Genomic DNA, 12,951 nt, shown 5'->3' with positions numbered 1-12,951 from the left:
CACACACTAACTGCCCTCGCCTCAGGAACTGACGAGGAGGACTTGGGAGACGACACTCTGCTGCGGCACAGAAAAGAGTTCTGGTGGTTCCCCCACATGTGGAACCACATGCAGCCACACCTGTTCCACAACGTGAGCGTGCTGGCCGAGCAGATGAGGCTCAACAAACAGTTCGCCCAGGTGAGACACACCTGAACCATTGACAATCTGTTTACATATACTTTCACCGTGGACAACCTGGGCAAAGTAGGACAAATAATTCACACAGTTGAGGCACACCTCAACCCTAGCCAACCTGGGCAGGGTAGAGCAAACAGTTCACCCAGGTGAGCTACACCTCATGTAGAACCTTAAAAATGTTTGCCCAGGTGAGATGCACCTCAGCCCTGTAGAGCCTTAAGCATGTTTGCCCAGGTGAGAAACACCTCAGCATGTAGAACCTTAAGAATGTTTGCCCAGGTGAGATACACCTCAGCATGTAGAACCTTAAGAATGTTTGCCCAGGTGAGAAACACCTCAGCATGTAGAACCTTAAGAATGTTTGCCCAGGTGAGATACACCTCAGCATGTAGAACCTTAAGAATGTTCGCCCAGGTGAGATACACCTCAGCCCTGTAGAACTTTAAACATGTTTGGTATGACTCATGATCCACAGCTATCTGCTACTGCCTGCTCGGTAATAGAGTGACTTAAAGCCTCAAATGGATGGCAGGCGTCCAAGCAGAGTTCTGGAAAAAAAAATGCAGGATGAAAGACATTGAAAAGGGAATAGAAAAAGAGATGTAGAATGCATTTGAAATGGAAGGTAGCTGCCTCGTTGCTGTAATAGACAGGTGTCTCAAAACGAAGTCTCAAAGTTGAAGTTATCTTACTAAACAGGAAAAGACAGAACAACCATTTTTTTAACGACACTCGATGCCCCACTGTCCAGTTAGCTGTCCAGTTAGACAGCATTTAAACCCGTTTGGAACGGACCCGTAGAGTTAGGGAGGCAGGGTGGGTAGAGTGAATATCAGAGGGAGTTTAGCAGTGCTGTGAACCAGCTGCGTCTTCAAGAGGGACACGCTGCAGAACCAGCATGTCAGAACACGGAGATCTAAAAGGATGCCATGTTCGCTTGTGTTCTCCATCCTTCAGTGCCAAGCTCTCAGGTGGTATGTGAGCCCCTTCCCCTGAGGTGCAGGGTGTGTGTTTGGACCGGTCCTGACTAGACAGATTTAGTGCTACACCAGAGAAACATTTCCAGTGGCAGACTAACATGGCGCTGGTCTGTACCAACACATAAGTATTCTCCACACTTAGGAGGTCTGCAGCACTGCACGCACACACACACACACACAGTCTTTTATCTGTCAACGAGCACACTGGCAATCACTAGCGGGTAACTGTGTGTGTGTGTGGCAAATGCCTCATTATAATTCAGTGGTGTGTGTTGTGTTTGCATTTGTTGTCCTCTGGGACATCTCTTATCATTCTGTGTTAGATACAAATAAAAGCCCTTGTTTCATTATAATTCATTACATTTTGTAAGTTTTCACAAATTACGTGGTTTGAGTGAGTCTTCACCAGTTGAACATGAACTGACCTGGAGCGAGATGAACTGGCGTTAGAGGTTAATTAGTGAGGAGCTCTGTGTAGACTGAATCAAAAAACGACTTGCTCAATTACTGTAAGCTTCGTTATGTAAGTCCGTTCAGTGGATCCTTTCATGACTGCATGGTACCACACTAAGGTGTGTGTCCGTGTAGCATCGCTCTCTGCCAGGGCGCTAGGGAGCGTTTCATCCCTGCGGGGCATCATCAAAGAAGCGCTCCCAAAGCGGCTTTGTTTGTTTCTATGACAACACTGTCTTGACTACATGTTGCCACTGCCGTTGTATGACCTAAGGTCAGAGCATCTTTTGCTAGCATCGCCAGCGCCTTTTCCGTAAAGTTCAGAGATGTTCAACTCAAGCGGACGCACAAAATAAGACCGGGAAAAAAGAAAAGAAGACACTGCCGCCCAGGAAAAAAAAAAACCCTGCTATATGGATACATCTTTAATCACCATTAATTTGCATATAAATGTGGAACATCACAGGGCAGCACATCGTGGGTTGGACCTACTCGAGATCTGCCTTAGGTCTGCGCCATACTCTGGGCAAGGTTCAGCTGCTCTCTAATGTAGATACGATGAACTCAACAAAGCATTTCAAGCATTTACATTACATTTAGTCATTTAGCAGACGCTTTTGTCCAAAGCGACGTACAAGGGAGAGAACAGTCTAGCTACAAGCAATAAAGACCTATTGTAACAATAAATACTATTTTACATAAGAAGTAGAAAAAAAGTGCAGAAATGTAACTGCTGTAGAGCATACTCGAGCATACGAGGTGATTTATCTGGTGTCTTGGATCAAAATCTGCATTCTCCCTCCCTCCCTCTCGACTGTCATCCTTAATCATCAATCTGTCTGTGTGAAATTACTGATTATGATAAGTGAATTGCTGATTATGATAAGTGTCCGCGTGCACAACCTAATGTTACTCTCTTTATTTCTGATTAAGAGACTCAGAAGTGTTCTAATCATTTATATTGAACATTTACTATTAATCAGGCCACTTTTGTCATTCCTCCCTTCCTCAAGTTAATATCAGTAGCAGTAGAAAACCTATATTGTAATATTATGTATGGTTTCATATAGGGCTGAACGATTAATTGCATTTGCGATTTAATCGCGATATGATAGAACGCGATTTTCTAACCGCAACGTTCGCGATTAAAAAACGTGGTCACAAAAATTTTTTTTTTTTTTTTTTAAATATGGTACATTTTGCACACAGTGTTTAAAAAGTGCATGCCTAGTGTTTATACTTAAAATTACTTTTTTTAAATTACTTAAATGCACAGTGGCAAAGCAACCGATTTGTTGTTCTTGTTTCTGTAAAAATGTAAAATGTGGGAAAGAATATTTTACACTAAATGTATCTAATATTGAGTTGGTCATATTTAAATCATTCATTACGTTTTGTTCGGAAAAAAAGAGGATAAAAAAAAAAATCGCATATCGAATCGCAATCGCAATATTTTGGTAAAAAATCGCGATTAGATTATTTTCACAAATCGTTCAGCCCTAGTTTCATATCAGTAGCAGTAGAATACCTATATTGTAATATTATGCATGATTTCATATCAGTAACATATAGTAGAATACCTATATCGTAATATTATGCATGATTTCATATCAGTAGCATATAGACGAATACCTATATTGTAATATTATGCATGATTTCATATCAGTAGCATATAGACGAATACCTATATTGTAATATTATGCATGATTTCATATCAGTAGCATATAGACGAATACCTATATCGTAATATTATGCATGATTTCACATAATGAATGTTACAGCTTACACTCAGTGCCAGAGAAAACAAGGTCATGTTCACTGCGTGGCCTCCCACAAAGTTGGGGCCAGATTTGGACACGTATGTGTCCTTGCAGGGATATTCATGCAAGGCTGGAAATGAACACATTTTCCCCACACTGTAAGTCACCTTGGATGGAATGTGTTACTGACTGTAATTGGGCACAGTCTGTATGATAAGAGCAGCCACCCACACTGGGGAACCACAGAGGAGCTCATGTGTTCAAACATCACTTTAATGAATCCCATGGAGGGAGATGTGCAATTACCGTCTAATATTTCACCGGACACGTTTTCTGTAAATGAAGTAGGTAGAGCGAGACCAGGGGCTCGGTGTGCCGGGATCTTGTAAGGGGGGTGAGGGCATGCATGTACGTATGAGGGAATGTATTCAGAGACTCTAAATCCAATTGCGTCTGGTTTAGTGATCTGCTATCTGTTTAAATGACATTTAACAATGTTTAATTAAGGTTCATTATCTAGCAGAAGCCAAAGATAAGGTCACACTCCACGTGTTAACACACGAGGAGAGGACGAATATAATGTTCAGACGGGGGTATTTCTGAGCAATCATATTCACTAATGTTGCCATTAACCTTGAAACAAAAAGTACAATATCAAACTGGTCAACTAAATTGGTCCTGATGATACTCCTGATGCACTGTGTCCAATAGCAGGGACAGTGTATGGCTTTGTCAGCTCTGTTTAGAGCCAGGACTATGTAGGAAAACCAGAGGGCTTTTTTTAGTGCACACATAGAACGGAGGGCTAGATGACCACAATGAGCAATTCTCTGAATTTGACTCCAAACCCAGTTCCCTGCCAGATGAGGCCCAGATCCGGTCCAAAGACTTGTACTGTCTGCATGTGTGTTTAAATAGCATGAGTGGCATTATTTAGCAGAGCTGAGGAGATGAGGTCATTGTGATCACAGTAAGAGAGGCTGAGTAAAATGTGAGACTGATTTGCTCAGATACGGCGTAATGAACACACACGTTCACTGCTGCTGTTATTAACCTTGAAACAAAAAGGTGAAAATCAAACTGATGAGCTCAACTAAATTATGAATCCCACCAGGACTGAATTGCACCAGATGGCACCCCTTTAACCAACTCTCTCATACCTACCTTACAGGAGCATGGCACCCCTTTAAACAACTCTCTCATACCTACCTTACAGGAGCATGGCATCCCTACAGACATGGGCTACGCGGTGGCCCCCCATCACTCCGGGGTGTACCCCGTGCACAGCCAGCTGTATGAGGCCTGGAAGTCCGTTTGGGGGATCAAGGTGACCAGCACGGAGGAGTACCCCCACCTACGGCCTGCACGCTTCCGCCGAGGCTTCATTCACAACGATATAAAGGTGAGAGAGAGAGGGGCTTGTGTCCGTGTACCTCCAAAATGGTGACTGACGCCACCGTCATGCTCTAATTCGAAACCGAGAGAGTATTTTGGGCAGTGCTTTTTTTTATTGCAAAGAAACTGATACAGTATCAGCTGTAGTTAATTTCCTTTATACCACTGCCTTGTTGAATTCCCAGTTGTGACGCTTTCTTTAGAATGTCAATTAACTTTGTTATCTGCACACTGATGTGGTAGTTCCATTTTTTTTTTTTTTCTCATCATATTACAGTTGCATATCAATTTCCCCACATTCCTTCTGAAGTTTAAATTAACTGTCGCTTTGTGAAGTTACAAATTAACGCAATGGGCCTGCGGAGGCTGCAGACAATAATTTGTTTGATATTCCCGAAATAACTTTGAGTAGAGCTACACTGTATCAAAGTTAAAGCTCACAGTCGCTATTCAAAGCTAAAGGCTCAACAGAAAGATATGTTAGCTTAGTGTTAGCTTTGTGTCTGTTGCCACATTGACGTGCATTGTTTTTTACTACCTGAACACCTTGTCCGTTATTCCATTGTTTTATAACCCATTACAGTTATTACCTGTATTTGTTGTATGTATTTGTTTCAGATTAGTTTACCTTCATAGTTACTCACATTCAACTTACAAAACTTTAGACCACAATATATTTGTGTCTACTATTTGCTACAACTATTTTAAGAAGCATGACATCTTTCATCAGAATTTTAATCGCATATTCTAAGTCTATAAACCCTGTCACAGGGCACAAGAAAGATGTAAATACTAACAGAGATATCCTGTAATATGTTTCTGGAAGGTTCTCCCGAGGCAAACGTGTGGCCTTTTCACCCACACCATCTTTTACAAGGAATACCCCGGAGGATCATGGGAGCTCGATAAGAGCATCCGCGGAGGGGAGTTGTTCATGACGCTGCTGCTTAATCCGGTAAACAAGTTTTACACACACACACACACACACAGACACACGCACACACGCACAGACGTACACACGCACACACGCACACACGCACAGACGTACACACGCACACGCGCACACGCACACACACACACACACACACACACACACACACAGACGTACACAGACGTACACAGACGTACACAGACGTACACAGACGTACACACGCACACACGCACACACACACACACACACACGCACAGACGCACACACGCACAGACGTACACACGCACGCACGCACACACACACACACACACACACACACACACACACGCACAGACGTACACACAGACTAAAACATGTTACCTCAAGTGAAATACATTATCCTTATAAAAATGGTAATGAGTCTTAATGCCACCTTTGAAATATTGCTTTTTAAAATGAAGCAGACTGTTTTCATTTTCACCCAGGCAGTACCAATGAGAGTATGTCACTGTGATTTGATAACAAGCAAGCAGCATTAGCTTCTGTTCCCGCTCTCTCTATCTCTCTCTCTGCCTGAGTGTCTGCTTACTTTAATTAAGCACTAAAGCGCTAGTAATTACAAATTACAAAACATACCCCCGTGTCTCGCACAGGTCAGCATCTTCATGACCCACCTGTCCAACTATGGGAACGACAGACTGGGGCTCTACACCTTCGAGTCGCTGGTGAAGTTCGTCCAGTGCTGGACCAACCTGCGGCTACAGACGCTGCCTCCCGTGCAGCTGGCTGACAAGTACTTCCAGATCTTCCCAGAGGAGAGAGACCCCTTGTGGCAGGTCAGTGGAACTGCAATATGGTCCTGAGACAAGAGAGTGGTCGATATTGTCTGCCTTCATTATAAGAAATTGCCTGTGTCACATAAAACACAAACAGCTATTGAAAATATTGTCTACAGTTTAACAACAGGCTGTGCAAATCAAGGGCACTTGAATGACAGGAGAACGTAAGGATGTTGCGTCATAACCGTGTTACTACATGTCTAATTTCCTGCAGAATCCATGTCACGACAAGAGGCACAAGGACATCTGGTCCAAAGAGAAGACGTGCGATCGGCTGCCCAAGTTCCTGATTATCGGCCCACAGAAGACAGGTATTACATGTGACACCTGATCTGACATCCCCGAAAAACACCTGTGTCCACATGCTATGCGTATGTGTAAGGTCCTGAACAATTCAATTCAATTCAATTCAATTTTATTTATATTGCGCCAAAACAATAAAATTGTCTCAAGGCGCTTTACAGAGCCCAGTGCCTGGACCCCCTTAGAGCAAGCACAATGGCAACAGGGGCAAGGAAACACTCATAAGCAAACAGGCAAATGCGTTTGAAGTGGAAGATTAAGATGAAGATGAAGAGATGGTTGCAATAGGCACGGTGCTGATGAATATCACATTAGGACTAAGTGATTTGGCCCCACTACTCACCCAACTTATTTATGTAAATGGCTACTTACAGTTTAGAGAATTCAAACGGAAGTAGATTTCAAGTGAAAGTTCAGAGCAGATGCCAGTGATGCACTCAACAATAATATACGTTAATAAGCTGATGATGTGTGTAATATAATAATATACGTTAATAAGCTAATGATGTGTGTAATATAATAATAATATACGGTAATAAGCTGATGTGTGTAATATAACAATAATATACATTAATAAGCTAATGTGTAATATAACAACTGCATACTCAACAATAATATATGTTAATAAGCTGATGATGTGTGTAATATAACAACTGCATAAAATAACAGTACAGAGCAGCAAGGTAAGTCAGAAGTGGTCATGAAAGGGAAAATGGATAAAAAATATGTGTAGTTATGTCAATCTAGAATTTAAGATGTATTATTTTCTCTCTCTCTCTCTCTCTCTCTCTCTCTCTCTATATATATATATATATATATATATATATATATATATATATATATATCTCTCCCCCCTCTCTCTGTCTCTCAGGTACTACAGCTTTGCACTCGTTTCTCTCCCTCCATCCCGCTATCACCTGTAGCTTCCCCAGCCCAGTGTCCTTTGAGGAGGTGCAGTTCTTCATCGGGCCCAACTACCAGCGTGGCATTGACTGGTAAATCACGCACGCACGCACGCACGCACACACACAGTTTTGTTCTCTTTCTCAAATTAGGCTCCCTCTCTTTATTAAATTAAGAGTACTGTCATTGACTGTTTTCTCTGATTAGCTTCTCGTATTGTTTTCAGTATTTCCTGTATAATGTCTGCCAGGATTAAATCATTTCATAATCAAATCTGAATCTCATCTAGTGAATTCATCAGCTTCCACACAACAGCTTCTTTCCACCCATTTTATATCCGGATCTAATATTTGTCTGTATAAGTAGTCTATCTGTTACAGCTTGTAACAAGCAATAAACTTTTTCTCTTTCTCTCTACCTCTCTCTCTCTCTCTCGCTCTCTCTCTCTCTCTCTCTCTCTCTCTCTCCCTCTCTCTTTCCCTCAGGTATATGGACTTCTTCCCGATCCCGTCTAATGTGAGCACAGACTTCCTGTTTGAGAAAAGCGCTAACTACTTTGACACTGAGGTGGCCCCAATCAGAGCTGCCGCCCTTCTACCCAGAGCCAAGATCATCGCCGTCCTCATCAACCCCGCCGACCGTGCCTACTCCTGGTACCAGGTATGTGTGTGTGTGTCTGTGTGTGTGTGTGTGCACCAGTTTTCATCACTTGTTTCTGTTTCCATCACTTGTTCTCTCAAGTGTTCGTCCATTCTTTGTGACCCTTCTCTTGCATTCATTCCCCGAAACTCCTCTTTATTGTCTGAAAAATATCTTGCTCCCTCTCTCTTTCTCTATCTATCTCTCTCTCCCTCTTTCTCCCTCTCTTTCTCTTTCTCCCTCTCTCTCTTCCTTTCTCCTGTCCATCCCTTGCTATTTTTACCCTCATCACCATTACCTCCAATCACCTATGTCTCTCTCACTCTCTCTACCTCCTTTACTCCCTCTCTCTCTCTTTCTCTCTCTCTCTCTCTCTCTCTTTCTCCCTCTCTCTCTCTCTCTCCTCTCTCTCTACCTCCCTTCCCCCCCCCCTCTCTCTCCATAGCACCAGAGGGCCCATGAGGACCCTGCGGCTCTGAACTTCTCCTTCCATGAGGTGGTGTCTGCCAGCCGCGTCTCCCCACCAGCCCTCCAAGCCCTCCAGCGGCGCAGCCTGGGGCCCGGAACCTACGCTTCTCACCTGGAGAGGTGGCTGCATCACTACCAGCCCAGCCAGGTACACACACACACACACACACACACACACACACACACACTGGGGCCCGGAGCCTACGCTTCTCACCTGGAGAGGTGGCTGCATCACTACCAGCCCAGCCAGGTACACACACACACACACACACACACACACACATACACTCACTGTATCCATAATACAATACACAGCTCCCTTAATGTCTTAAATTAAATTAGCAAGTACATACAGCGGGTAAAATAACCATTTTTCCCTGTGTCATTTCACATTATTATACATAACTTAATTTCTGAACTTATTTAATTTGTTTTCTTTGTATGTATGGGTTACTTGGGTTGTTACCAACATCTGGTGAAAATTTCATGTCAATAGCACCTTTGGAAATATTTTTACTGAGAAAAATGGTGACATGTTCAATACTTATTTTACCCGCTGTATATATACACACATACATGAAAATATTCTTGAAATGCTAATGCAAAAAAATCTGTTTGTTTGTGTGTGTGTTTCAGCTGTTGATAGTGGATGGGGTTCTGCTTCGTTCCAACCCAGTTCAGGTGATGGACGGGGTGCAGAAGTTCCTGGGTGTCACACCCCATTACAACTACACACAAGCCTTGATGTGAGTAAAGTGTGCGTGTGTGTGTCTGTGCGTGTGTGTGTGTGTCTGTGCTTGTGTGTGTCTGTGTGTGTTTGTGTCTGTTGCTGTTTAGACGATTGCTGCTGTTATTCTGTATTAATGGCGTTTAATGGATGCAACATGGGTGAAAGTAAAGCTGTAGTGAAGTGTAATTAGGACCTCTCACTAACTAAGCCACACTGTATTTGCTTAATATATTTTTCAATTGGTAGAGGCAGGTGCTGATAACACACAGGTCATGGGTTCATCGCCTAGGCAGCACACATACTGATCAAAACAGACATCTATACAAGATTGCTTTTTTGAAGTTGTTTTGGATAAAATGTCAGTAATGAATACATGTAATTCTCAGTAGCCTGTAAACTGATCTAGGGCTCCCCCTGCTGGATGTTTGTGCACTGCAGGTTTGATGAGAGTAAGGGCTTCTGGTGCCAGAGGCTGGACGGAGCGCGCTCACGATGCCTGGGGAAGAGCAAAGGCAGGAAGTACTCGGACATGTCCGCTGAGGTACTTCCTGTTCCTAAACTTAATGAATACACAACCGCTTCATGGTTTGATCTAGACCTAAACACACACTAACACGCAAACACACACACAACCAAGCATCCACAGTAACTACACACCATCTATTCCTGCTCTAGTTCTTACTCCACACACACACACACACACACACACACACACACACACACACACACACACACACACACACACACACTCTAACACACAGCCTTCACAGATCAAAAGACAACAGTTATACTACAGTAATTTTTTTATCACACACTCATTCCATTTCCTTGGTCACAGCAATGTTTTAATGTAAGGCTGATCTTTCTTACAAATATATAAATCGCATACAAAGTGATTTGGGGTTCTACAGCGACACTGTGTCAAGTCTCTGTGTTTAAGCTGTGCTTCACTACACACGAGCTTGGCTGATTTAGTCAATTCTGCAAAGGCTAATATGCTGCAGAATGTAATGCAATGATATACACAGGCCAAAAGTTGAATCATACCATCTTTCTCTCTTGCTCGCTCACGCTCACGCTCACACTCACACTCACGCTCACACTCACACCCCTCGAAATTCTTCTGTTGTCATATACATCCTCACACTCAATTACACACACACACACACACACACACACACACACACACACACACACACACACAGAGCTTATGGTGATGAGCAGACTCTGTGGAGTTCTGTGATTAACAGAAATGGATAGAAAGTCCTACAATGTAGAGAGACACTTTATCACAAATGCAGAGTATAAATGAGGTGTAAGTGGATGAATTTCTCCACCGGGCCTTTCACTGATGCGGCAGCGCATATGGAGGAGGCCGGAGTGAGGTTTATCTAAGCAGAAAATAGGGTAGAAAATAGGCCTCCTTCCCCGTACTGAAACTAATCCTCTCCCAAGTGGATCATTCTAAATATAAGTGTGTTATGCTAACTGGCCGATCTGGGACTGAACACACACACACACACACACACACACACACACGCACACACACACACATATAAGGGATAGTTCACTGTCTGATAACTGTGATAGGCAGAGTTGTGCAGTGCTAAGCAGAAAGCTGGGGAGCAACGCACGCACGCACGCACGCACGCACGCACGCACACACACTGGGGAGCAAAGTGCTGTGTGGGGTGTTTTTGGCCCTGCTGCCACCAGCGACTTACTTTGTGCTTTATGTCCCTGTGTCTTGGAACAGACCGCCTAGCGCTTCTAGCTCTTTCTGCTCTTATCCCTCTCTTGATTTATCAGTCTCTCTCTCACTCTCTCTCTCTCTCTCTCTCTCTCTCTCTCTCTCTCTGTTTCTGTTTCTGTCTCTCTCTCCCTCTGCCTCTCTCTGTCTCTCTTTCTCTCCCTCTGTCTCCCTCTCTCTCTCTCTCTCTCTCTCGATATCTTGTTTTAAATATGTATGTGTAGATATACATCTGTATGTGCGTGTTGGTGTTTATGTATGATTTAGTATTTGCATATGCTATCTATGTGTGTATTTGTATATGATTTAGAATACTGTATATATCTCTGTGGGAGTCTGAATGATTTAATATGTACCTTTTGAGTGTGTGTGCTTTGGAATATGATTTGAGTGTGTGTGCGTGTGTGTGTGTGCCTGCACACGTGTGTCTTTGTGCCTGTGTACATTTGTATTTGATTTAATATGCAACTTTTGTGTGTGTGTGTTGCAGACACGGGCCCTGCTGTCGGAACACTATCGCGAGCAGAACCTGGAGCTGCTGCGCCTGCTCAACCGCCTGGGTCAGGCTCCGCCCCCCTGGCTGAGGGAGGAGCTAAAAGGAGGAAGCTGGAGCTGAGAGACTCTGCCCACCCCTCTGCCCATCTCATGTTTACCCCCAACCAGAACCAGGGGACAAACCCCCCACTGACCCACCCCCGCTCCAGAGGCAGAGGTCTGGAGCTCCCAGCCGGGGGACCCTAGAGAAGGCCTCAGACACACCTGTCAGTCTATACGTGGGCTATATGCAGTGACATGGGGGCCCCCGACACTCAAGCTCAGAGCCACCTGTCAGAGGTGTCGGTGTTCTGACACTCAAAGGGGCTCCCGTCCTAATGCCTTGAAGGTTCCAGCGGTTCCACTGACCTGGAGTCATTGGGGAGAACCCTACTCACAAGAGGAGGGGGGGTTTCATAGGGCTTCATGTATCACTGGCCCCAGGGAGCCAATGGCGTGAATGCATTACGAAAACACAGGCTCACATTAACCAATCAGGGGTCTCAGAGATGCCAAATGTGGACGAGGATGCCTGGTTGGCATTGGTGGCTTTCTCCCCAGGGCCTGACCTGCAGACAGGCTGGGAATGCCTTTCTCCTCTACTGAGGGCCTTGCAGCCGTCCAGGACTTCTGGGTCAAAGACCCTGGATAACTGTGAGTTGTGAATTCCTACGTTGCACCACGACCTGTCCTTCAGGAGCTTCTGGTGTCTGGGGGCATGGGCAAAGTAACGGGACATGTATTGGCAATCAACCTACTTAGCTGGACATGAACCTATAAATTAGGGGATCACTAGAGGTACTGTAATCTCCTGGTGGCCTTTTTGGGGACACAACTGCTGGGCTCAAGTTGGACAGCTGCAGGACTCAGACACCACAACCATCTCTGTGGTACGCTGCCTATTGTCGGAAGCTTCTAGAACCTAGTCTGTGTCCACCTGTAACAAATCTGGGCTAGGCGCTCAGATATTGTCAACAAAATAAATCAAGGTTCATTAAAACACGCATGACAGAAAATAACGTGACTTGAATATTTATTTTATAGTGCTTATATTTACAGTGAAAAGAAGGTAGTGAGAAACAATAAAGAGCCCGTAGGCCATAGAGT

At 44.0% G+C, this 12,951-nt stretch overlaps 1 protein-coding gene across 1 annotated transcript in view; it reads left to right on the top strand.

The window, feature by feature from the left end:
* ndst2b (N-deacetylase/N-sulfotransferase (heparan glucosaminyl) 2b) overlaps positions 1–12,678 on the top strand; it is a 16,265-nt gene extending 3,587 nt beyond the window's left edge. The window contains exons 3-13 of the mRNA XM_012819098.3: positions 26–180; positions 4,590–4,775; positions 5,595–5,723; positions 6,332–6,514; positions 6,732–6,828; positions 7,692–7,815; positions 8,209–8,383; positions 8,808–8,978; positions 9,467–9,576; positions 9,999–10,101; positions 11,801–12,678. Coding sequence (XP_012674552.2) covers positions 26–180; positions 4,590–4,775; positions 5,595–5,723; positions 6,332–6,514; positions 6,732–6,828; positions 7,692–7,815; positions 8,209–8,383; positions 8,808–8,978; positions 9,467–9,576; positions 9,999–10,101; positions 11,801–11,926 — 1,559 coding nt within the window. The 3' untranslated portion in view covers positions 11,927–12,678. The remainder of the gene's footprint in view (positions 1–25; positions 181–4,589; positions 4,776–5,594; positions 5,724–6,331; positions 6,515–6,731; positions 6,829–7,691; positions 7,816–8,208; positions 8,384–8,807; positions 8,979–9,466; positions 9,577–9,998; positions 10,102–11,800) is intronic.
* Positions 12,679–12,951: the final 273 nt, after the last annotated feature.

This window comes from Clupea harengus, chromosome 23, assembly GCF_900700415.2.
Source record: "Clupea harengus chromosome 23, Ch_v2.0.2, whole genome shotgun sequence".
NCBI classification, from domain to species: Eukaryota; Metazoa; Chordata; class Actinopteri; order Clupeiformes; family Clupeidae; genus Clupea; species Clupea harengus.
Note: the sequence above shows the minus strand (reverse complement) of the source record. Positions and strands in the feature narration are given on the sequence as shown.